Genomic DNA, 27,031 nt, shown 5'->3' with positions numbered 1-27,031 from the left:
CATGAACTTTAACTCTACCCTTGGCCACTAAAGTATAACATAATTAAGCATGGCTTAAATTTCAATGATAGTCAATTTGCATCGGTTAAAAAATCAAAATAGATAATATTTAACAAAAAATTAAGAAGAAATAGACAGATATGAGTTTCCCCAAAGTCGCTGCTCACTCTTAACACGACTTTGTAGCTTTCCTTTTTTTTTTTTGGGTAATTATAATTATGTATTATTTCACTTTTAAGAGTGTACTGAGCTCACTGTAGAGAATGAAAAAGCTGAAGAATAGCTCCATTTTTAATTTTCAATTTTCCCTCTTTCTAGTTTCGACTTCACTCCACTCCGGCTGAGTGCGGGAGTTAGCAACCGTCTGCCGCCGGCGGTGGTGCGTCCTAATGGCGGTGCAGTCGTCGACCTCCGTAATGGATTCTTTGTTGGAGAAGCTCAGGCTCGAAGACCCATGGGTCCCACCCAGATCGTGGGACTCCCTTCCTTCTCAAGCCGGCGCGTCATCTCAGCCTTCTTCTAACTCGAGCCCTGCTCTATATACTACTTCAACTGTCTCTGTAATCTATCCCTTTCTCTCTGTGTCTAAGTATGAATACTTGTGAATTTCTTGATGCATACATGTTTTGTATGGTTTTTATGTGTGAAAAATGGGGAATTCAGTTGGTTAATGCTGGAATGTGCATGGATTGTGATTGTCTAAGCAATATGGCAATTCATATTGTTCAGATTTTTCGTTGCGCGAACATGTTTGGAGGTTTTAAGTGATTACTGAATAAATGCTTATTTCAATTAACAACGTGAAATTAGAAAAAGGAACTTGAATGTATTAGGTTTACTAAACAATATTAAAGAAAGGTGTTTTTTTGTCCCTCAATAGTTGTTAATCTAGCTTTTCCTCTGAATGCTTCATAATTTTGAGTCAAGAATCAAATATTCTATATATGAAAATGCATGTCTAAGGCAAATAAACCTTCAATGCTAGTACCAATGAAAAAATCAATTTTTAAGTGGGTTTATTGAACCCTCACAAGATAATTTGGCTATGCCTTTGTAAATATGGACCAAATACACACAGTTGACCCCATACATGAGTACATAAACTTTTCTGATTGTCCTATGCTTGTAAATGTGTAACTTATGAACCTGTTAAAGCATCAGATCAGCCTCAGCTGAAGAATCTATCCAGGATATGGACATGCTCATTATACAACACGTGAATTCAGCAAATGTGCAGTTTCTCTGATATGAATCCATTTTATTTTGTTAATTTTTCCTTGTCTTTGTGAAGTGGAATGGTTTTCTTTCTATGGATGCCCCTAATTTTGTTCCTTTCCTTGTTTTGTGGTATTAGTTTGCATCTATTTATCATTCTCTTTTAACTTTCTGCATTCGGTTTAGGAGCCCAGTTTGGTAAGATTGGCAATGAATGCTCTTCAAGGTGTGGAATCAGCTTTGATATCTATTGAAAAGCTCTCAGCATTACTTCATTACAGTTCAGCAGACAGAACATCTAATCGAATTCCTAGTTTATGGACCCGTTGTTCAAGTACTGCTGCTGTAGGAAATCTTCTTACTTCTATTGGCCAGTTTGGCTGCATAATTTTCCTTCTCCGAAGATTTGTCAATTACTTCACAACTCCAGATATTGGTGGAGTGGGAGAACTTGATGAAAACCCAAAAAGTGATTCCTGTGAAGAAGGAAAATACCCCCTGCACAATCTCACTCTGATCAATCAGGCATTTGCGATTTCTGTGGGAAAGATAATAGATGGTTATATATCTGCGCTTAATACCTTACCTGCATCTGTTAGTTTAAGGCGTTTCTCGAAGACTAATGATGGAGGCTGTCTTACTAGCATTGGGCATTCAGAGATTACACTCTTGGAGGTTTACCTTCACACAACGGGATTGAGGACTCAAATTGAAGCCCTTGGAAATCTTTGCAATGTTAATCATTTAACTGTTGGCTTTCCTGTGTCATCTTTGGAATACTTGAAGACTAGAGCAGACTCAGAGTTCAGTGCCTTCCCAAAAAGTGGTGCTTTACTCTCATTTCTATATGCTCAGCTGAAGGTCAACCTGTCTAAACGAGCTTTACTTGTTGTATCTGTGTGCCTAAGCTGGAAGTGATTGCTAACTCGTAGTTTCCTACTCATTTATCCTTTTTTTTTTTTTTTTATGTTAGTCTTCATTTCAGAGTAGCACTGCACATTTTCACATTTTGATATCATGTTTTCCTAATGTTGGGTTTATTATTTTCCCATGCTATTACAATTTATGAAGCACGCATTGCTAATACAAATGATTAACTTTGTGCACCCGTAATATCTCCATAACTGGACATAATTTTTTGAGATCATAATGCCCACACCAGTGCCTTGTACTATCCCACAGGAGTTTAAAGCATGGCTAATGACTAACAATGTCATGATACAAGGTATTTACTGGAAATTATATAATCTGTCTCAGAATGCATGATCTTTGATATAGAATGCAACAGCATGGATGGTTAGCTCATGGTTCTCATAATTCGGTAGTAGCCATGATTAATTGCTTAGAGTAAACATGGATAATTTTGCACGTTTTTCACTATGCGTACTTGTAAAACTGTTAATTCTATGTTTCTTTTGAAATGCTTGCATTGTCTTATAGATGCGTGCCTCAATTTCCTTTAGGTTGCTGATCCAGACCATTCTGCCCTCCTCAAGTTCCTCTTTGTCCAGACCTATGAACCGTATAGTGATTTTATTAGGTCGTGGATTTTTGATGGCTCAATTAGTGACCCTTACCACGAATTTATTGTGGAATGCGTTGACGAGCTTTCGATTTATGCATCGGGTGAAAGTGGAGTTGCGCCGGCTTCACCTTTGCCCACCATTAGGGTAATCCCACCTATTGTGCCCTATATGCGGAGACTCCTCAAATGCTATTAATTTCTTTTCCTGTAGATCACTGATCAGAGGATTGATTATCCCAGGTACGAGATGGAGCTGCCGTACCCTGTTTCCTTGAAGAGTGCCTGGTTCCACTTTGTAGAACTGGTCAGCAGCTTCAAGTGATAATGAAGTTGCTTGAGCTGTCTATTAGTGTTGGTGCATGTGATACTCTTGAAGAGATCCTTCCCTGCTTGGTTGGTTTGTCAAATGAACATTTATGGTTTGCATTTCCACTCACGTTTGACAAGGGAACTATCGAGACACTAGTGCTTATGAGAGCCAGTTATTACCAACAAATGCTGGAAAAAATTGAAAGCATTTTACTGAAATTTGATTTTACTTATCGACAGGTAATTTCTTGGTAGTCTGTTCCTTTTGATTTTATATTTTTGCAGTCAATCTAACATTCAGAATGTTGTTCTATGATGTCCATGTCATATCCATTTCCAATCTATTTCTTTAGGACAACTGTGGATATATCCACGATAGGGAGCATGCAATTATGATATGCTTGATAACTGATGGTGACATTGTTAGGTCAAGTTGAGCCTGAGGTAAAAATGAAGCAAGAACAATCCTTGACAGGCTAAGCATCAACACTAATTTTTCCCTTCCTTTTGTTAATGTCTTCTCTGAGTCCAATGATTTTATTCAATCTTGAGACTTTGCTTTTGAAAAATATCCGGTGAGATCTCATGGATAAGTTTCGCAATCTTGTCATGTATGATGATTATCTTCTTTTTTTGGGGCCTGTCACATTCAGGTTTTATCCCTTTCGAAAGCAGTGATCTTCTGCTCGACTTAATTTGTTTTTGACATGAAGATTTTATTTTCAGTCTACTTCTCAAAGTGCTTCACTAAGACTTATGAATAATTTTGGGAAGAATCCCAACCACCAAGCATCTTCTGTTGATGACGAAAGCATGAATCCACCTCTAACCGATAGCAAAAATCAAAAGATGTAAGTTCTTGCTCTCCCCCTTTGCCCATAATCTGATAAGTTCAGACATCTCTAATGTTCAGTTTTTACCTAAATAAGCTCCCTTCCTGTTCTTAATCATGAATTTTGATCTTTGGTGTCTTAACTTTTGCTGCATTTGCCATTGAGATCAAACAGTTCTCTATTTGATTAGCAGGCCTGAATGTATGGTGGATACTGAGGCATCTAGCATTACGGATGAGTATTCTTATGCTGAAGATCTCTTGGAATCATCTGAATGCTCATCTTCTGAGAGTTCTGAGGATCAAAATGAAGCTGATAAACTGATTTTTGCATCTCGTAATGTGGAGCCAAGTTATTTATCTGCTTTGGATTTCTCCTCGAATTTGTCCAATGACAACACAATGCAAAATCTGTACCCAAGTGAGATTTCATACCCTGTGGAATATCTTCCATACAAAATAAACTGTAAATCTGGTTGTGCTGCATATGATTCACACAAGGAAAATTATCCTGTTAGTAGTGAGCAAAAACTCTCACAAACACCTCAAACCCCAGTTACAAGTAACGAGCAAGATTTATGTCTATTTGATGGTCACCTTATTGCTAGGGGGACACGTAGTACATGGTTGCATTCCCCTGATCATGAATTGGAGCTGAACATGGGAACTTGTGGATTGCTGAACACTGACTTAGATGTGTATGAACATGCTTCCAAGGTCAATACAAGCAATAAGAATCAACTTCTGCTTGAAAACAGTTTGGAAAAGCTGAAATATGATTCTACATTTTTCAGCATGAATCCAACACTGAACAGAGGTTCTTTTTTTAATGCAAGGACTGTGCTCAGTAAAAGAGGCCCTCCAAATTATAAGTATTCCTACTCTGACTTTACTTCTGTTAAAGATCCTTTGAAGGCATTTGCAGTCAAAGTGGCGGGCGATCATGGACATAAAGTTCGGCCTGAACTTTCAGTTATAACTGAAACTCCTGCTGCTGGTATTGATACTAGCAATCATCTTGATATTGAAGATTACGGTGATAGTACCATAGAGAATAATGCCAAATTGTGTCCTGTTAGTCCCCCGCCGAATAAGATGACAAGCAGTAAGGAACATTTACTGCTGCCAAATATTTCTGGTGGCAGTACTTGGGAGAGCATGCTTGCTAGATCTGAAAATGTCAACAGTTCCATAAGAGATCACAGGACTAAATTGATGGCTGGAGCTGATATGCCGCTGGATTTTGTGATCAAGAAATGTGTGTTAGATGAGATTTTGCTTCAGTATCCTTATACTTATCTTTGATGGTTAGATCACATACTAGAAGTATATCTTATAACTAATATTGCAAAGTTTTCTTTTTTTGAGTGGCTAATAGAAACTACAACATTATTTAATGCAAAGAAAATTGCTCTATCTACTGTTTTTGACAACCTATACATTCCTTGTCAGCAGGCTATTTGCACTATGTGAGTCCCTTGACTTATGAAGTTTTGCTGTCTTTTAAGCTTTTCATATGTTTCTTGTCACTAGTGAGATTTACAGATATTCAGACAACACTTTTGTATGACAGCTGTAATCTACAATGTTCTTTCAGACCACAAAGTTTCAGTATTATTTTTCTTTGTACTTCTTAATATCTTAAGATAATCCAAGCTTTTCCTCTATATATGTCCTTAATAGGAGCCCCTTTTGTAATCTCTGAGACCGATTCTTGTCTTATCAGCAAAAGCTTTGGCCATTGTCTATGCACTCAGGTGATTCCGTGATTGAAAGATAGAAGTATTTCAGAGGTATATATATTTGTGCCGGAGGCTCCCCCTCTTTATTTGACCTGTAGGTCTTGTCTTCATGTTTTAGTTTTATCAGATTGTTATCTTGAGCTTCTTAGCTGTCTGGAATCCTGTTCTTGGAAAAAGGTGGGGTATTGGTTCTGGATGTGGGTGTATTGGTTCTGGATGTCTCCCGATTGAACATTGAAATTGCTATGTCTCAGTCTGACAGGCTTAAAGATTATTTTCTGGAAAGTGAATAATGTGTCAATATCCTATCAGTTGTTTTGCACTTTCTCCAAAGATCATTTAAATGTTATTTTTCATTCTTCTACTGTAAAACTAAAGCATGATGGTCCAAAGAATGATAGATGGCTCAAGGTCTTGTATTTATTCTTGAGCTATTTTGCTTTTATGTCTTTCCTTCACCTAGTAGATACAAATATCTAAGCAAGTTGACCATCAAGTTGCTCATAGAAGGATACAAGTTGCAAGAACATTTGCGGGCGTTGCGATGCTATCATTTCATGGAACTAGCAGACTGGGCTGATCTGTTTATCATGTCTCTTTGGCGTCGTGTATGTACCTTTTCAGTTGTGTATCTGACTCTGTGCATTGGACTTCTTACTGATCCTTTTACTTGTCAAATCAGAAATGGCATGTCAATGAAGTCGATAAGAGGATCCCAGAGATTCAGGGGGTTCTGGAGCTGGCAGTCCAAAGGTCTTCATGTGAAGGAGACCCTAATAAGGACAGGCTATATGTGTACCTGAAAGGAGAAGGCGTCACACATCTATCAGCTTCTGCCATGGGTATATTTTGTATTTGAGTCAGTGTTTAGGCAAAGGTGTTTGGCATAGCGTTTCCCATGTGAATTGTAATGGCTTGCAGCTTATGCCCCATGAATATTAGTCTTTCATTATAAAACAACATGCTGTTGAAATATAAAGATAAGCTAAAAATTACAAAATCAGTGTGAGGAAGATTGTAAACTAGTAAGTAGGCTCTACATACACAAGTATATGTATAGCTCTTGAAATGCTAAAGTAGAATAGGAAAATTGCTTTAGTAATATCAACATAATCATATGAATGAAAATAATTATATAACAATGACATTGCTGTAGTAAATTTGAACATAGGGCATCTGGACTCCCAGAGTTGTGAAAAACCTAAAACTTTCTAACTCCCCACATTGTCTGTGGCATAGGGCCATAGGTTTTGTCACTTGGGGCTCTTGGTGTGTGAAGGTGTACAACCCCAGATGACCAAGCATGTGCCTCATAGAAGAAATGATACCCTGTATTGCCTCAAGGTGTTTGGGGATTCTCTCCTCAGCACTCCTGCACCTCTCAAAGCACTGACGTGGAATTTGATAATCTAATACCATATTGTATTGCCTCTGTTGCTCAACAGATGAATGTGGTTTGACCTCGGGCTTTCTTTTCTGTTTACTGATTACCTTACATTTGGCAGGAATCCACTCCTTTGATTTCTTAGGTTTGGGTTATCGAATTGATTGGCCAGTCAGTATAATTCTGACTCCTGCTGCATTGAAAATATACTCTGAGATATTTAGCTTTTTGATACAAGTGAAGCTTGCTGTTTTCTCACTGAGTGACGTATGGTGCTCACTGAAGGTATTTTCTCAGAACTGACCTATATTTTATACTGTTTTAAGTTTGGATTTACATGCACCTGTCTATGTATTGCACCTTGTGCTTTTTAGTGTTTTGGAACTTTTTTTTATGAAGTGAATGACTATAATTTCAAGTTCTGCATTATAGTCATTCGTAGGAGTGTAAAAGAATCATAGCATTCGCTTTATGCTTCATAACCCAGGAGTAATCGATTCTATCACTTCTATCATAGATGGGAACTAATAAAGAGTTGAGTCTTTCATTGACTAATATTTATATGATGCTTCTGAACTACTTCTACACGATTTCCAAGCAGTGTTATCGTTTGGAGCAACACAAAGGAGAGGTCCACCAAATTTCAATCTTAACTGAAACAAGGTAAGTTCGAGTTCAATCTTTGGCTGTTGTATGATTCGATTAAGAAAGAGGAAAAGAAACAGGTAGGAAGCTTCTATTGATTTCATAAATTGATGTATGAAGTCTTTCTACTTCCTCGTACTAAGTTCATTGACTGTAAGTTGTTTTCCTTGAAAGTTTTAGGCCATGTTTAGTAAGCATTGTGGTATTAGTGCATATTATAGTCTTTTGTGATTAATAGCTGTATAAACCACGATTTAATGTCCAAGCAACCTGTTTACTATTGCCGTAAACATTTGGGACAATCTTTAGTTGACTCGTTTTAAAATTCCAGGAAAGGGGACAGTTTCATTAATTACTGTCAGAAACACGACCGAAATTAACGCCAAACATGACTGCATTTCAGGGAGAAAAAAATTGAGCTGATGGACCAAAACTGGAAGTGAATTTTCAATCCAGCAAAGAGGGACCCATGGGGTTTTTAATCCTGGGCAAGTGGTATGGATTGGAATCGGTGCCCAACCCCAGCCAATACCGGGCCCTCGTGCTTAATCGTGGGCCGCCAAATATGCTAATAAACAGTCTATTGGGCTGGATTAAGCAACATATCCCACCAAATAAGGCCTACTAAACAAGGCCTTACTGTAGTGTTAAATCCCTGAGGAAGTGGGCATGTTTATTAGATAGTAAGACACTTCCTGTCTAATTGCTGAATTTTAGAAATCCCATGGCATTTGTCTCAGATGGTGTCAACACATGCATAAGAAAAGAAGATTAGCTTACACCCTCTGAAGTTGCTACACCAATTCTGGAATTTGGTGTTCCATCATTTCGTATTACCCACCATTTTGAGGACTGTTGAAGGTTATAGAGGAGGTGAGAAGCATGTCATCTTAGGTATTGATTCTATCCTGGTTACTGAGATAAATAGGATTTCTGTGATATCTGAGAAAAGCAAAATGGGAAGAGTCATTTTCAATTAATGTTTTTGGGAAGGGTATGCTTCTACTTTAGGAAGTTTCCTCCTTTGTTTTTTTATCCCTGCAGAGATCAGAACAGATAACTTATTAGGCCTTGTTTCTTGATCTTGATGTCGCATTTTGGGCGGATATTGTCACAATCACCTGAAAAATGGTGCATTACACATTATGGGTAGTAGACTTACCATATAGATCATAGCATCCGTTGTCTATAATTTTTTTATGTTTGTTTTGATCTTTGTTCTAGGTCGGTCTTTTCTCCTTCCTGTTTCTTTGCCCAGATCTGTTCCTAATTCTGAGGTTTGTGGTGCTAAGAACAGCTAAACTTTGCTGAGATGTGTAGTTATGGCTCTCTGTTGGCCAATTGGGATAAAAAGAAACATTATACATGAACTGATTTTCTTAATCAACGGGGCGATTATCTTAAGCTCAAGATTACTTCATGTTGAATGTTAAGATTTCATTAATTTTTTCCTGATCCTTGCCCCTGCAGGGATTACTAAATTATGCTACAAAAGGTTGCATTTACCTTTTGTTTGGCTGCTTGTTAGTCATGGTGAATATATCCACACGCTTCAACAGCATACCTATGTTTTCTGTTTTCTGATTGTTTGGCTTCTTTCACTGCAGGCACAAGATTAACCATTTTGTGTCTACGTTACAGCAATATGTACAATCACAATTATCCCAAGTATCCTGGTATAGGTTTCTGCACTCTCTTGAGCGCAAGGTTTGTTGTCTATCTAGATCATATTTCAACAGCAGCAATTTTTTTCTCCATGTTAAGTTATACTCAGCAGCAACATTTCTTTTCCGTTTCAATGTAAGCTAATGGTCCACATACTATATAATCTCCTTGTAATCTATATCTACCAATCAAGTTTCTGTGGTATTAATTTTAGTGCCTCTCCTTTAATTACTTTGAGTTTCTTTAGCTTGTATTGGATTTATTGTGAGATTTAACTTATAAAGGGAAAGCAGATTGCAGATTCGATAAGAAATAAAAGGTCACAGGCACACTAAACTGTATAATTAGTGCGTCTAGAAATGATGTTCGTAGTTGCTTCTTTGTAAACCTTATTCATGACCATTAGTAGCTCAATTTGGTGACAAAATCTGTGGAAGATTCTCTACCCTGATATATAGTGACGGATTGGATATTTGGCCAGAAAAGCCCTTCAAAACGCCTACAGAAAGAAAAGACATTTTCCAGAAAGATTTTGAGCAATTAATTAGATTTTTGGGATAAACATAGTTATGCCCTCCTGCAGATTGATCAAATTATAGGAGCCACCTTCATTGTTTACATAATTACATTAAACCCCTGTCAGCTAGTTTCAGGCAAAAAATAGCTAGAAAGTGCAAAATGGCCTTCTTGTCCCTATATTATTGGGCAAAAAGATGAAGACTTAGTCAAAAAACTAAGATGTTGCATGAATAACAGTACCCTTCAGTTTTCAATTTGAAAACCCATCTTATTTCTTTCTTCCCTCTCCTACATAGCTCTCTGAATAATCCACCAAACCACACACAAACATGTATGCACATTACATATATATAAACACCACAGGTATAATATATATCCATATATACATATGCAATCACATCCACATGCACACCATATATACAACAGATGGACAACATATACCAATTTTTAGTTTGGAGTGGGGATTATGTTTGGGTTGAAAAGAGGGGTGACGGCGAGGAGGGATGGGGCAAGGGGTGGAGCTTGTTGACTTGTTAGAGAAGAAGATAGTAAAAAAAAAAGAAAAAAAAAATTAAATAGGAAATAGAAGTCTACAAGAAAAAAGAAATGAAAGAGAAAATAATATTTTATTCTTTTCCCACCTAGTTTCCTTATTTAATTCTTATATATTTGGTCATATAGTTAGGTTATTTTATAAGTATTCTTATGAATTATTTGATAAAAAATTATTTTGATTTGTTTGTTTAGAAAAAAATTATTACTCAAGCACAGGCTCGACCCTATTAGCTTGTGGTTCAAGCCTATTGACCTAGGGAAGTTTCATTATATATTTTGAATTGCATTTTCAACAGTATGATAATCACATTAAGTCACTGATGTGACATCCTGAATTAGAAAAACCCTTGAACTCGATTCCGGGAAACTGGAAATTGACTTCAAACTTAAGTGAGCATGCTCAATTCTGTTTGCATCCTCGTTAATATTAGCCAAAGGGTCATGTATTCATGTCTTTTGGGACAATTCTGCGAATTCTGCTCTCGTGCTATTGTTAAGGGAAAAATGTTTCTATGAATCAAGATGTCTACGAATTTTTGTGAATTTCCATTGGACTTATGTTTCCAGGTCCAAGATATGTTGGATCTCGAGTCGGTGCATATGGCATATTTGACCGAGTCGCTGCACATGTACGTCCTCTTTCTCTCTCTCCCTCAGACACCAATACATGAATATACTGTACCAACCTCACCTCACTTTCTATGCCCCAAAGTTGCTCTGCGAAACCTCCAGTTTTTATGCTATTCCTGGTAAAACAAAAACTGATTAAAATTCCAGCACAACCATTAAGACCACATTTCTGTGGCGAAGAATTCTTGTTTTAAGTTTTCCTGTCATTTATATTTATTCTTGGGCCAGATCAGTGGACAAAAAGGATTGGATGCTCTTAGAGTGCCAAACCATTTCAATTTTGTGACTAATGTACGCATTTCAGATTAAATATACTTAAAACCACATAAAGTCCTCTTTTTCTCTCGAGTTAAAAAAACAACATAAAGTCCTTTGGTAGCAACTTCTGAGCCATGTTTCATTGTTTCACAATATCCCTACTTCTCACTGATTGCTTTTGTTTTCCCTAAAAGATAATCCATATTACTACCAAATGATTTATGGATTGTTTACGAAGCCTAGGCACTAATATAGAAGTATAATTTGACTGTATGGACCTGAATACAAGAAACTTGTAGCACTGGTGCACCAATTTTTGGCCCATGGTTGCTTTTTTACGGAAAGGAATATAATGCTCGGTGAACTATTGATTGCAAACTTGCAGATGTTTTTTATCCAATGAAACACGACCTATTGCTGGCATTATCCAGAACATCTTGCAGTGTGCAATGGATTTTCGATCTTGTTTGACTGGAAGCATTCTGGGGGCTGTATCTAGTGATGAAACCTTGACCAGTATATTTTCTCAAATTGACATTTCACAGGTGATTCTTTAACAACCCTCACATAGAATATATGCTTATTCAGCTGTATATAATGGTAGGAGGGTTCAACTGTTAACTATCTTATTGAAGCTGAAGTATCAACATACGGAATGTGCAAGATAATTTTTGGTAGAAGCACATAGATATGCATATTTTGCATCTTCATAGTCAGTATTCTAGAAAATTGAAAATCAAATGGTTTTCACTCATACAGATCTCGTAGTCCACCTGAGATCAAGTATTCCTCGATTATTGTGATCTATGAGTACTATAAGGGACAGGTCGATATAGTGAGTGAGTTGCTATTTAAAAATAAGGGCCATCTGAAGGCAGTAACCATGACAAGGTAAAAGCGCATCATCAGCAGTAGTATGCTCATTCGAACTCTTTAAGGAAACTTGAAGTTCATGAATGCTCATTCTAACTTGTGGAAACAAATCTAATATGAGCTAAGACCTTTAAGCCAAAAATTAGTCCCTAAGTTTATCTGGTTCATAATTTTTGGTTTAGGATAAAAGCTTGGTTTCACATGAACCCAGAGTGCTAAATGCATAGGAGATGCATCGAACTTGCAGTTGCTCGTAAACTATTGCAGTGGTTGGAAAAAAAGATTTAAGATTTTAGTGTAATTTGGTGATATCGTGTTGGATGCATCCTCTATGCTCAAGTATGATTGCTATGTCATTGTAGAGGAAGGTATACTATAGACATCTAGGGAAAGCTAGCTGTATGATGTTGTGAGTAATAAAGAGTGCGTGTCAAACTATTTCACTTTGAGAGCCACCTCGGATCATGCTTGATTATGATATGAGCTCAAATGGATATCACAAGTATTAAGACTCCTTTAGTCCTTCTTAATGCTATCCACTCTTGTGAGGAGCTGGACGGAATCAGTGTGCTAGTAGGATTTTACTAATAGCATGGTGGAGATGAGTAGCGAAATGAATGTGTATGAGATGTGGTCAAAAACTCCCAAACTTGATATGATATTGAAGCTTTGGGATAAAGTACCGGCAATGCATGTATGTTACTATTGCGTATGAAGTATCATCGTGGAGTATCTCTTAATTGATGTGGGTATGCTCTGGCTAAGTTATTTGCAAACAAGATTCTGGCACACTAGTAAGGAGACTAAGGATCTGTTGATTAATGGATTTCTCTAAAGAAAGAAAAATGCTAGGACAAAGACGTACAAAATCTCAAGTTTATCTGGTTGTTGATGAAAACACTCGAGAAGGAGCGGGAAGTAGGGAGGTGATAAATGTCTAGGAGAAGGATACAAGCCAAGTAGACTTACTCTCATTTTCCTCACCTCTTTATCAGAAGAGAAAGTTCTTTCCTTTTTGTAGTATTTCCTGTGGCAACTAGAGAAACCAAAAGCATGTTCTCTACCATTCACTCCAACTCTCTAGAAAACAGAGTGTAATTATTCTACTTTTTTGCAGGTTCACACCATAAGAAGAGCATTCACCAAGAACCTCAAGGAGTTATACTTAATTTACCTCCAATCACCTAAACACGGTGAATTCGGACTGTCGCGTTTCTGGGATTACCTTAACTACAATGATTATTATGCAACGGTTATGAGTAGACAAATGGGGCACTGTATCTTCTATTCATAGAGCTGCTGGCCATTTGACCGTGACGATAAGTGTTGCTACCTAGATGATTCTGCTGCATTGAGGTGGCCATTTAATGCAAGATTTGGTGTCCTTCACCGCTACTACCAACAAAATCATATTCTAATTGCTTATTCTTATCTCCACGCCACCTCAATTTGTCATATTGTACGGCTGCTGCCTAATTACCCATATTACATAACATGTACATATCTTACATTTATTATTTTCCAGGAAGGATGTTGGTAGAGAAGATCATGATATAGTGATTTACATATTAATAAAGACTAAATGTAGATAGAGATGTGAGAGGCATGTGGTCGGTGAGTGATATTATATATATATCCTCTTGATCTATTCTAGTCCAACTTTTGTATTTTTTAACTTCTAATCTTTTGGGTAGTTCTGTATGTATCACATCAGCCTTTAAGCATCGTTACCCTTCTATTTTTGGAATTCTATTGTATCAGTGGTATGGGATGTATTATTTCGTACGTAAATTCTATGCTACGCCATTGCTCTGTGCATTGCGTTTGAAAGATAAGTATGCGGCAATCATCTAACTGTTGAATGTAGTAGATGTGGGATTTAAAAGACCTAATTTGGGATGGGAAAGTTGCATGAAGGGCCCCTTGGAAAGGTGGTATTGATGAAAATCCAGCAGTATGAGTCAAATTGTAAGGTCAGTGTCCAAGAAATCCGAATCAACAGTCTTTTTCCTAGAGAGGGAATATGAAAATTGTCCATTGGTAGAGTATGAAAAGGGGAAGCTGGCTGTCAGTATCAACCTTATATTTTATGCAATTCATTACCTAAGAATTTTGGACAGGAAAAGTTGAAGAGGAACTGGCATCAATTCCAATTCTTCTGTGCAAGAAAGAGCGGAGAGAGGTTGCCAGAAGCAAACCTCATAAGGATTCCAATTTTTTTATTTCTTTTCATGTTTTCGGTTAAAGATATACTATCAATCCTTTTTTTTTTAGAAATATTTATATTTTACTCAAAACCCATACTTCATTTTTTTTTAAGTTTATTTTCAGGGACGAGGTTGCTTTGAATGGAAAAAAAGAATTCTTTTCTTTTTCTTTTTTATTTTAAATATAAGATAAAATTAAAATCAGACTCCGAATATTTGTACAAAAATTGAAGGGAATTTTAAAAAGTAGTTCCAAAATTTAAAGGTCATCAAACTATTACGACTTGCCAACTACTCACTTTTTTGTAGTCTAGAATTATTGAAAATTTTCAACTTTATTAGCCGAATATTCGTCGACTGGAAATGGTGAAGTTAAGGAAAGGAGCGAGTTTATCAGGTTAATTGTTCTTGCTACACAAAATGTGAAATAACTACTTATTTCATCTACATACAACAAAATCTCTTTGATTAATTTCATATTTTCTATTCAAGTAAACTTATTTTATCAGTTTTAATCAATTAAGTGTTTTAGTTTTATTTGATTAAATATGTATAACAAAAATTTAAATTAAGTATACATATTGAGTGTGTTGTGACTGCTAGTCTTATTTATTACGAAAATCCTTACAGCAACCAACATGGTCGTTGCTAAAACATAAGTTGTCCAAAATGCCATAGTTATATATTTCTTTTGGGTTAAATGCAATTTACCCCCTTTTGCTAATATAAATGAGCAATTTAGTCCTTGTGAAAAATAAAACACCAGTTTATCCCACTGTATTATCAGGATAGAGCAATTTACCTTCTCGACGCATTTCGTGAATCACACGCACTTTTTTAATTTAAAATTTAAAATAATATTTATGTCCTTATTTAATAACCGTTGGATCTTGATCAATCTACGATCCAAATACAACTCATAAATCAACGGTGTAAATTTTCTTTAATTCAAAAATCAACGGTTTAAATTTATTAACATATATATACTTTTATAATAAAAACTATTTATATATATACATGTATTTATATATAATCCAGATAAAAAAAGGATAATTACACTCTCCTCTCCTGAGGTTTAGTATAATTACACGTAGACCACATGTGGTTTGAAAAATTACATCTAGCACCTCTAAGGTTTGCTTCATCTAACAAATAAGTCCCTCCGTTAGTCAAAATTCACCAAATTTATTGATATTAACAAAATATATTGAATGAAAATTAATTCTACACTTAATTGACTTACAACTAACTTATTATAGGTTAAACAATTATTTTCGGATGAAACTATCCTTATAACGGTGAAAATATACCTCCTCAATGTATTAACGTGTGAAGATATATGAGGATAATTTGATTATACAAAGATTTATTTGATCTGCTATAGGTCAGTAATAAGTTAATTAGGGGTAAATATAATTTTTTTTTATTAATATCAGCAAATTCGGTGAATTTTGACTAATATGAAACTTATTTGTTACATGGAAGCAACCTTTAGGGGTGTTAGATGCAATTTTTCAAATCACAAGAAATCCACGTGTAATTATATCAAACCTCAAGGGATGAGAGTGTAATTAGTCATAAGAAAATTTTATATATATATATATATATATATATATATTTGAGAAAATGATAATATGTAACAATTGGAGAAAGATAAAAAAAGGAGGGAGAGATAGAATAGAGAAAAGGTGTTAGTCCTTTTGTTTTTTTAAAATACATTCGAAATTAACTAACATACTCTAATAATGTTAAATATACAATATATCAATATTTTTAAATTAATTAATAACTTCAAAGTAAATAAATACTATTATTAAAATAGATTAAATACTTATATGATTCGAACTCACGATGTTTTGATTGCAAAAGGAAAAAAAAAGGAGTATTGGTCAATTACATATGTACACAAAGTTTTTTGAGTAAATTATATTTACATTCTCTAAAGTTTGGCATAATTGCGAATATTCTCTCGTTGTTTGAAAAATTACAAATACCCTCTCAAATGAAAAATAATTACGTAGATTCTAAACGGTAGAATAAACACTACTATTTTACCCTTGTTAAATATGTTAAAAGATAAAAAAAATTAAAAAATATAAAAATTGAGGACGGGTAAAATAAATAATTTATAGAAATATTAGTTTCCGAAACTATTTTAAAAAAAATATAATTTATAATTCTAAAGAATATTTTAATTAATTTACTATAAAAATTGAATAAAAATTTAATTGAGAATAATAAAATTGACTCATTATTCAACAATTGTTAAAATAAAAAAGTATTTATAATTTTTAATCAGTGAAATAGTATTTATAATTATGCGGGAGCCGATTGCAGTTTACCTAAGTTCTGATTTTGACTCGTGTCCCTGAGAGAGTTCGAGAATTATATGCTTAAATACATTGCAACAATAATTAACACTTTAAATTATGATTTTCTTTGATATTTAAATAGATTGCAACAATTAGATAGATGCGTTGGTTGAAGTCACTCTCCACTCATTTACAAATGATTGCAACTCAGTGATTAGTAAGAAACAAGAATCTATGGCGTCAGTTATATGCATGTTATCCAGACATTTGAGGTTGTAGTTTTCATGTTGTTTGCGTCTGTCCCAGAGTAGACATAGCCTGTCCGTCTGCTCATTCTCCTTTCTTGTCACTTCTCCAAGTACCATAAAGCGGCAGGCTTAGGAGCTTTAGAAGAAGAGATGGAGGCGAAGCAGAGTTCACCACCGCCGCTGCCGTCAGCTGGGGATGACTGCCTAGTCTTTAAGGTCAATGGGGAGAGGTTTGAAGTCACGGAGATTGACCCATCAACTACTTTGCTGGAGTTTTTGCGCTCCAAGACCCGTTTCAAGAGTGTCAAGCTTGGTTGTGGTGAAGGTCTGTGTTTCTGTGGTTTTTGATGGGTTTTGGTTCATATGTGTTTTTGGATTTGTCATTCTTGAATCTGGGCTCGCTCCTTTGATCACTGTAGTCTTCATTTATAACAGATTATCAGTGTTCCACCACAGGATCCGTCATCCTCCTTACTTGCCCTTTAATAGGAAAAGGGTGTTTCTGTTATTTCAAGTCTACTGTTTTCCACTGATTGTTATGCAGTTTGATCTTCTTCTTCTTCTTCTTCTTCTCTTTGTTTTTTTTTTCTTGAGATACGATTTATGTGAGTTTACCTGAATGTGATTATTGGCTTTGTCATTCATAAGATGTAGACTTTGACTGCTAGTATTGATGATATAGTTCTTTTGGATGAATAGTCCTCTAGGATGATTAGTTTCTGCTCAATCAGTTTTCAGTTGGTACTAATCTGTTCTGAAGGTTTGGATTCTAGGGGGGTGTTTGCAAAAGGGCTTGAATAAGCTTCTATCGGGTTCTTGCTGAAAATAAGTTGAAGAGTACTTTTATTTTGAAGCTTTTCCTTTTGAATTGCTAAATTTAAGTTGATTTACCCAAAAATTATATGCAGCTTCCTTCTCTACCAACTTCCGCAGCTTATTGGTCAAATTGTAAGTATTAAGCTGTCCTAACATTTTTTCACTTTTTAACTTTTGTTTTCAAACACTAGTAATTAATACTGCTTAACTTACAACTTTCTCTACAACTTATTCCCACCAACAAAATAGAAGCTATTGCAAACACCCTATAAGACTCATAATTTTAACTTGTCGGCAACAAAAAGCATGGACTAGCAAAGATGACATCATATAGATTATATTGTATAAGAAGTGTGTCTGTTTAATCTATAATCTTCAGCAATATACTTTGGTGAGTTTGAAGTTTAATTATGGAGCGGTGATATTTTATCTTTATTGTATTTTCAACTACACACAAGACCAGTACTGAACCAATGTATCTGTAAATGACATGCAGAATTTGTTCATTGATCGCATGCTCACTTTTGAAGCCTTGTACTTTAGCTACTCACTTTACATTTTGAAATTGGATACCTTCAGGTGGTTGTGGGGCTTGCGTTGTGCTGCTGTCGAAGTATGATACTGTGAATAAGAAGGTTGAGAATTTCACTGTGAGTTCATGTCTTACACTTCTTTGCAGCATAAATGGCTGTTCAGTTACAACAAGTGAAGGCCTTGGGAACAGTAAAGACGGCTTCCATCCAATCCATCAAAGATTTGCCGGATTCCATGCTTCGCAGTGTGGCTTTTGCACTCCCGGAATGTGCATGTCACTTTTCTCAGCTCTTGCCAATGCTGAGAAAACAAATCAGCCACAAGCTTCACCTGGATTCTCCAAGCTGACAGTTTCAGAAGCTGAAAAGGCTATAGCAGGTAATCTTTGTCGATGTACGGGTTATAGACCAATAGCTGATGCCTGCAAAAGTTTTGCTGCAGATGTTGACATGGAGGATTTAGGGATCAATTCTTTCTGGAATAAAGGAGATAAGAAGGAAATAAGATTAAGTAGATTACCATCCTATAATCCAAAGGATCATACGTGTCCATATACTGAAGAACTAGAAGATGAGTACAAGTCCACAAGGCTTTTGAATTCTGAAAAAAATTCATGGTACAGTCCAGTAACTATTAAGGGACTTCAAAACTTGTTGCACTCTGATATGGTTGAAAATGGTACAAGGATCAAGCTAGTTGTTGGTAATACAGGCAATGGCTATTACAAAGAAACAGACATTTATGGCAAATATATTGATCTGAGGTACATCCCCGAGCTTTCAATGTTCAGAAAAAATCACTCAGGTATTGACCTTGGAGCAGCTCTACCAATTTCCAAAGTTATATTATATTTGAAGGAAAAAAGTAAAGCCAATGAATACTCAAGTGGGGACCTGCTGTTCACCAAAATTGCTGATCATATGGAAAAGGTCGCTTCAAGCTTCATTAGGAACTCAGCTAGTCTTGGTGGTAATTTGGTGATGGCTCAGAGGAAGTATTTTCCTTCAGATATTGTTACTTTACTTCTTTCTGCAGGTTCAAGTGTCAGCATACTGACAGGTCATAAACATGAAACAATGACAATGGAAGAATTCTTGAGCAGACCACCTTTGGACCCCAAAGATGTGCTTTTGAGTGTCCACGTTCCTTTTCATGAACCAACAAGAATTGATGGTTCAGTTCATACTAATTCGAGGTTGTTTTTTGAGACATACCGTGCTGCACCACGGCCTCTTGGAAATGCATTGCCCTATTTAAATGCTGCCTTCTTGGCTGATATTTCTTGCGATAGAAATGGAAGTTTAGTAAATAATATCCGGCTGGCTTTTGGTGCTTATGGGACTAAACATGCGAGACGGGCAAGGAAAGTTGAGGAATATCTGACAGGAAAAACTCTTAGTCCCAGAGTTTTGGATGAAGCAATTAAATTGGTAAAAGGTGCTGTGGTATCTGAAGAAGGGACTTCATATGCCGCTTACAGGTCAAGCTTAGCTGTTGGTTTTCTTTTTGAATTTCTGAACAGCTTGTCCAGTGTTGCTTCTGCAATATCTGCTGGTTCGTCTGAGGAATTGAGTGGTTCAGTTCTGGAAGGAGCTGCAAAAAGTAGCAATGATAAAATTACTCAAACGGGAAAGCCACCGTTGCTGTCATCTGCAAAACAGGTTATGCAATCTAGTAGAGACTATTATCCAGTGGGTGAACCAATGCCCAAGTTTGGTGCTTCCATCCAAGCTTCTGGTTTGTTATGCTCTTTTCAGTTTTTATTTTTCAACTTTAGGTTAAAACACCAATGGCTTTTATCAAACTTCACATGGATTTCACCAGTTGCTCAAACTTCATTGAAAGAAACTGTAAAGTGTGCCCAATCTTCTGTTTTGTGGGAAAATTTTTATTATGATAGTTATTTCTTTCCTTTCTTTTTGAGTGAATTCATTATTGCAGATTATTTTCCAATCTTCTCTGGAGAAGTTAAGCATGTGTATCTTAACAATTTTGTGTGTAACTGTTATACTGGTTTTTAGTGCCCATAAAATATTACCACATTCAGCTTTCAAGGACTTCAAGTTCTCCCCTCTGTCCACTATTTCTAACCGCTGTTGGTAACTTAAACTGAACATACTGGCTTGCAAACTGCCTGAGTAATTCTGGGCATTCTTGCACCATTCCGTGACATTAGTTGATAAAATTCAGTAGTTCATTCCTTTTCTACTTGGATTATTCTCCTCTCCTATATTTCCATGATGCGCTGCATTACTTGTTCTTATATCCTCCTCTATATTCAAGTTTGGGTTTTTTTGTTTTCTTTTTAGTTTTTTCCTTGATCAACTTTAAATTGTCCCACCCAGCCCCCAAACCAAGAAAACAGAAAAAGAAAAGAGAGAAAAAAAGAAAGAGAAAAGAAAATAAAGGGTCCCATGTAGTTGTGTAGCCAGAAACTTGTAAGCCACAATTTATAATCTGCAATCTGCAGGTGAGGCCATGTACGTAGATGACATTCCTTCACCCCCAAATTGTCTGTATGGAGCATTTATTTGTAGCACGAGGCCTGTAGCTCGTGTGAAGAGCATTTCTTTCAAGTCTAACCAACCAACTGATGTCATCTCTGTCAAAGATATCCCAAGAGAAGGGGAGAATATAGGATGTATGGCCATGTTTGGTTCTGAACCTTTATTTGCTGATGATCTCACTAGGTTTGCTGGTGACCTTATTGCTTTTGTGGTAATCTACACTTCCTCATCTGCTGGGAATTGGAAACTTCCCCTTGCAACTATAGTTTCCTGCTCTTAAGTTTGTAATCATATGAGAAAACTAATATCTTGGAAATCTTTCTAGGTTGCAGAGACACAAAAGAATGCCAATTTGGCTGCAAAAACTGCTCTAGTTGAGTATGATACAGAAGGCTTAGATCCTCCCATTTTAACTGTTGAAGAGGCTGTGGAAAGATCAAGTTTCTTTGATGTTCCTCCTTATCTATATCCTCAAGAAGTTGGTGATTTTTCAAAAGGAATGGCTGAAGCTGATCACAAGATTCTCTCCGCTAAGGTACTTGTATTTAGTCTGCCCTTTTTAAACTTTCCTAGAGGAGGCTTATCAGCCCTTTTAGTTTGAAACATTTTACACTAAATGTTCAAGAAGTTTAGCTTTTAAGTTAAATCATTTTCTGTAGAACTTCTATGTGAACTGGTGCTTTTATTAGCTCTCCCAGAATAAAACTTTTTGCAAAATTATATGCCATGTTTTATCAATAACTTCATCAAATTAAAAGAATATTTTGATCTACAAAGCTGAATTTTCTGATAATGGCTTGTCAGTTAATAACTTTTTCCTGTACTGTACATGACAAGGTAACTACTAATAAAAGATGTTATTTCTTTATTGATTGTGAAATGGGATTTCCAGATAAAACTAGGTTCACAATACTACTTTTATATGGAGACACAAACTGCACTTGCAATTCCCGATGAGGACAACTGCATGGTAGTTTACAGTTCAATTCAATGCCCTGAGTTTGCACATAGAGTGATTGCAAGATGCCTTGGTGTTCCTGAGCATAATGTCCGTGTTCTTACAAGAAGAGTTGGTGGAGGTTTTGGTGGAAAGGCACTAAGAGCAATGCCGGTGAGTATTAAAATATATCTGTATCTTCCTCTCTACTTATTTAGGGTAAATAGATTAGTGCCATATTTTCTTAGGTTTATGCAAGATATGATCTGAATCTTTCCAGCCAAGGATAAAAATAATAGTTAAATATTTATCCACCCTTATTAATGCCTACAAAGACTTTTGGTTTCAACTGCAGTTAATAAGATTCACAGAAAGAATATCTTATGAATTAAGTAAATCATTACTATTGCTGTGATCTTTGGAGAAGCACAATCTAATATCTTCTCGTATCTGCACTTTACATGAAATGTTTTTGATATATTGTGTGCTTGATAATTCAAAGAACTGTATTACTGAACACTGACCAACTGATATATGACATAGCAAATTCCTAAAGTTTATCTCTTCAATGAGTACAACGTATTCTTTTATGGATAGTTAAATTAAAACATATTATTCATTCAACAATATGGATGAATAACAAGTAAGTATGTTTTTTCAGATTGCTACAGCATGTGCTCTTGCAGCTCATAAATTACGGCGTCCAGTCAGAATTTATCTAGATAGAAAAACTGACATGATAATAGCAGGAGGAAGACATCCAATGAAAATAACTTACAGTGTTGGATTCAAATCCGACGGGAAGATCACAGCTCTGCACCTCGACATATTGATAAATGCAGGGATAACTGCAGATATAAGCCCCACAATGCCGAGTAACATGATGGGTGCACTTAAAAAGTACAACTGGGGAGCTCTATCTTTCGATATTAAAGTATGTAAGACAAACCATTCTAGCAAATCTGCGATGCGGGCCCCAGGGGAGGTGCAGGGATCTTTCATTCCTGAAGCTATCATAGAGCATGTAGCTTCCGTGCTATCAGTGGAAGTCGATTCTGTGAGGAATAGAAATCTTCACACATACGAAAGCCTAAAATTGTTCTACGGGAGTGCTTCTGGGGAATCCATAGAGTTTACTTTACCTTCTATATGGGACAAGGTGGGACAATCATCAAGCTTTGATGAAAGGATTTCTATGGTAGAACAGTTTAACCACTCTAATATATGGCATAAAAGGGGAATTTCTCGAGTGCCAATTGTGCATGAAGTGTTTGTAAGATCAGCCCCTGGGAAAGTAAGTATACTTTGGGATGGATCTATTGTTGTAGAAGTGGGGGGAATAGAACTGGGACAGGGGCTCTGGACGAAGGTTAAACAAGTGACGGCTTATGCTCTCAGTTCAATACACTGTGATGGAATCGAAGACTTAGTAGAGAAAGTGCGAGTCGTACAGGCAGACACCTTGAGCTTAGTACAAGGAGGCTTTACTGCTGGAAGCACAACATCTGAATCGAGTTGCGAAGCTGTTAGGCTATGCTGCAATATCTTGGTTGAAAGATTAGCCCCCCTTAAGGAAAAGCTTCAGGAGCAAATGGGTTCTGTGAAATGGGATGTTCTGATTCTCCAGGTTTGTTCTTCTTTCCGCTTCTATAACTATGCATTATAAACTGTGAGGTACTTGGTGGATTTCCCTCATTCTTGGTGATGTAATCCAAATTGTTTCTCTCCTCTCTTTCAGTAAATTACTTTTTATATTTACTATGTGATTCAGTTTCATATCACAGAAGTGAAATCTGTTTTCACAAAGAAAGACATTAGGCCGTGTAATATCATAACAGAAAATATTGAAAGTGAAGTTTGCTCGTGGAGCATACTTTTTGTTGGAAGAGAACACCACATTAGCACTGTCTGTTCAATGTTTTTGTTTGAGCAGTTGGAGATGTTTGAGAGTAAGCATTTTGAGAAAAACCAGACTTATCTTTTGTACTTTAAATAACCCAAAACCATGTGGATCTTGGGTGTTCTTTGTCTTTAGATTATACTTCTCCATACTGTAACTGCAGAGCATTACCAAATTCATTATTGAAGATAAAGGTAAGTATTCCCTATTAGACAGGACAATCCCAGGTTCTCCTGCACTCTCAATTCCTTCGTGCAAGAACTAACTCATACAAAATTGCTCCAGATGCACTAACCAAAATCTCCTTGATGTGCATGTAGAGGGGTTGACAGCAAAGTAATGCTAGCTTAGCAATCTTCATCGCAAATTAAGATTCAGAAAACTTTAAATTTAAACCATTGGAGTAGTCGACATAGTCATTTCTATGAGAAGATTGATTAACAATATGTGGATGGGTGCTTCATCTCGGATAATTCTTGAGTAGATTGTTATAATACTTTGTTATCAAGTCATTTACTCTATGGATGCTGCAGGCACATTACAAAAGTGTAAACTTAGCAGCACATTCATTCTTCGTTCCCGACTCCAGTTCAACAAAATACTTGAACTATGGTGCTGCAGTAAGCGAGGTAAATCTTTTTCGTTTTTCTTCCCTTTTTATTTGTGAGTGTGCGCGCGCGCGCGTGTGTGTGTGTGCGTGAACCTCCTCTTTATTCTTTGTCCTCCACAATTATGTATATGCATGTTGGGGTCAGCTACTTCTACCATTTTTGGGGTATGATAGCACTCCACTAAGCCATAATTCTTATATATTGGACAAATACTAACAAACGGATATTAATTACGTTTCAGGTAGAGGTAAATATCCTATCAGGAGAAACCAGAATACTGAGAACAGATATTGTGTACGATTGTGGCCAGAGCATGAATCCGGCAGTGGATTTGGGACAGGTTCATATTTCAGAAACCCGTTGTTCGTTTTTATTTGTATCATTTCATGGATTCAGATTTATGAATGTCACAATGTTAAGATTTTGACAGATTGTTTTCTCTAGATGCAGCTTTCATTGCATTTTATCATTTTCTCTAGCTCAAGGGGTTTATAGCTACTATGCCTCTGGTATCTGTCTTTTGCAGATTGAAGGGGCTTTTGTACAAGGACTTGGATTTTTCATGCTTGAAGAATATCTGACTAATTCCGATGGATTGGTGATCGCGGATGGCACATGGACATATAAGATCCCGACTATTGACACTATTCCGAAAGAATTCAATGTTGAAGTGCTCAACAGTGGACATCACCAGAAACGTATTCTCTCATCCAAGGGTATGTTTCTTGTGTTTCAGACTTCAAGATAATATAAGGTTCATTTATTAGAATATTGCAGGACAGGTTATGAAATTGTACGAAGATAAGTAGGAAAACAAAAAACAAAACACGCAGACTTTTTATGTTGCTCGGTTCATAATTGTTCAAATTTCTCTTGTTATGATTGATTTTCCATACCAATCAACGCTGGACATACGAACCTTGACATGCAGCACTCGAAATCTTCCTTGAGGAAGATAGTTTTATCACTCAGCTTCGCCCGTCCTGCAAAAGTTCATCTTTCTATATGTAACTGTTCGTAGTTCTTGCAGCTATACTGTGATCCCGATAGCTCAAAGTCTCTCTTTGTCTCTCCATCTTGAGAAATAACTCCATTGCTATTATCTACAGCTTCTGGTGAACCCCCACTACTCCTGGCAGCATCAGTTCACTGCGCCACAAGAGCAGCCATTAAAGAGGCAAGGAAACAGCTTAAGTCTTGGGGAGCTATGGAGGCTACCGATCCAACGTTCCAGGTTGACGTTCCTGCTACGATGCCTGTTGTTAAGCAACTCTGCGGGCTGAATAACGTGGAGACGTACTTGCAGAGCTTGCTCTCTAAGTCATGAAGCTAATCGTTGTTTCTATAGTTTTGCCTGTGGAACTCGATGGATTAACTGACAACTGCAAGACGAGGTTACAGTATTTGTGTGTGTTGAAATCTTGAAATGAACACTTCAGTTGATAAACGTATTTGTTAGAAGAATGTCGGGAAGGAAGTTCATCTTGCTGTTGTACATTTGGAAATAAAAGATAGGAAGAAATCAAACAGTGGAATGGAGTTTGTGTTACAGCTGAAGAAAGCAGCAAATAAAACCTCATATCGTCTCTCACTTCCGTAGCTAACTTTTGAGATAAGTGTTCTTCAAAGTTCATATCAAATGGTACAAGAACCATCCGCTACTCCTCCCAGTTGCAATCGTGAGGCATGGATGGTGACGGTGGTATTGCAGAGTCCGACTAGGACTGGATTAGACTAGCGCACGCTTGTCTAAGTGGATGTTAGTGCAGGTATTGCAGTGTTCATGCACAAAAGGCATAACGATTTGGGCACTGTCTTGGAGAGAGGCTCGATGAAATATATATGTTCATGAAGATGCGGACTACCTGGACTCGGACAGTTCAATGCTAGGACCTAATCAGCTATCCCTACGTGAAATGGTTGTAATTTTTCAAACAACAAATGAATATTTATAGTTATAAAAAATTTCAAGAAAGTCGTTTTAATTTATCCAATTTAATATTAGAGAATAACTTATTAAATCCAAAGGGAAGATCACCACTCTTTTTGGTGTGTGTCACATCAAGCTTACTTGTTAACAATTTGAACAATTGAGATGTGCTATTTTCAAATCCATGTAACATGATTTGCAAAGTTAGGGTAGCATTCAACTCTAATTGTGGCCTGCCCTGCCCTACTACAAAATTCAATTGTTTATATTTGGTATGTATTTTTTACTATAATTTTATATTACACTCTGAAAAAATATATATGCATAGCATGTACATATCAAGTGCAATATAAATTGGATAAATTATAGTCACCTTCCCTGAAATTTGACATGATTACGAAATCTCTTTGTTGTTTGAGATTTTACAAATACCTTTTTGATTTTAACGCCCGTATAACAATGAGCTCATTTTGTTAGTTCTCATTATATTTTCATCCAATTTTTATGATAAATTGATCAAAATTCCCTCTTAAAATATAAATTAAAAATTTTTTATATCCTTTAGAATTTTCTAAAATACTTTTATGCACTCATATTCCTTAGTCTTTACAAATACATCTCTTGAGGTCATCGTTGTAATTACAATTGTACTCCTGCTTCAAACGCAAAGCTTACACAAATACTCCCTGAAAACATTACACTAACATCCCTCAAGAAGTGTAGCTGTAATTTTATCCAAAAAAATATATAAATTAATTATATATTTTGATCTAATTTCAAGAAATATCGATATAATTTACCAATTAACTATAAAGAAGTACATGGCTGTTTAGATGAGAGATGCATGATTAACTGGAGAATATGTCTTTAGGGATTT

The 27,031-nt window shown here is 36.2% G+C and overlaps 2 protein-coding genes across 6 annotated transcripts; both read left to right on the top strand.

Moving 5' to 3' along the window:
* Positions 1–250: 250 nt before the first annotated feature.
* Positions 251–13,904, top strand: LOC105163762 (Spc97 / Spc98 family of spindle pole body (SBP) component). 5 transcript variants are annotated; one of them, XM_011082217.3, is made up of 14 exons: positions 251–560; positions 1,402–2,076; positions 2,679–2,885; positions 2,981–3,289; positions 3,776–3,900; positions 4,076–5,164; positions 6,090–6,231; positions 6,306–6,465; positions 7,129–7,292; positions 7,609–7,670; positions 9,260–9,359; positions 10,959–11,020; positions 11,665–11,824; positions 13,270–13,904. In XM_011082217.3, exons 1-14 carry the CDS (start codon positions 390–392, stop codon positions 13,444–13,446), a joined length of 3,603 nt encoding a protein of 1,200 aa, XP_011080519.2. In that variant the 5' UTR covers positions 251–389; the 3' UTR covers positions 13,447–13,904. The 5 variants fall into 5 exon arrangements, 4 of the variants coding, with proteins under 4 accessions (XP_011080519.2, XP_011080518.2, XP_011080520.2 ...); XM_011082216.3 differs by having other exon boundaries at positions 4,073–5,164; XM_020694855.2 differs by having other exon boundaries at positions 427–560; positions 1,410–2,076; positions 4,073–5,164.
* Positions 13,905–16,807: 2,903 nt separating this feature from the next.
* On the top strand, positions 16,808–25,815 carry LOC105163763 (indole-3-acetaldehyde oxidase). Its single transcript, XM_011082219.3, has 10 exons — positions 16,808–17,244; positions 18,315–20,006; positions 20,740–20,987; positions 21,102–21,311; positions 21,669–21,887; positions 22,375–23,340; positions 24,147–24,242; positions 24,466–24,564; positions 24,751–24,940; positions 25,334–25,815. Exons 1-10 carry the CDS (start codon positions 17,070–17,072, stop codon positions 25,549–25,551), a joined length of 4,113 nt encoding a protein of 1,370 aa, XP_011080521.1. The 5' UTR covers positions 16,808–17,069; the 3' UTR covers positions 25,552–25,815.
* The last annotated feature ends 1,216 nt before the right edge of the window (positions 25,816–27,031 follow it).

This window comes from Sesamum indicum, linkage group LG6 (assembly GCF_026168435.1).
Source record: "Sesamum indicum cultivar Baizhima isolate 11 linkage group LG6, ASM2616843v1, whole genome shotgun sequence".
NCBI classification, from domain to species: Eukaryota; Viridiplantae; Streptophyta; class Magnoliopsida; order Lamiales; family Pedaliaceae; genus Sesamum; species Sesamum indicum.
The sequence above is the reverse complement of the archived record's forward strand: the minus strand, read 5'-3'. Positions and strand labels throughout refer to the sequence as shown.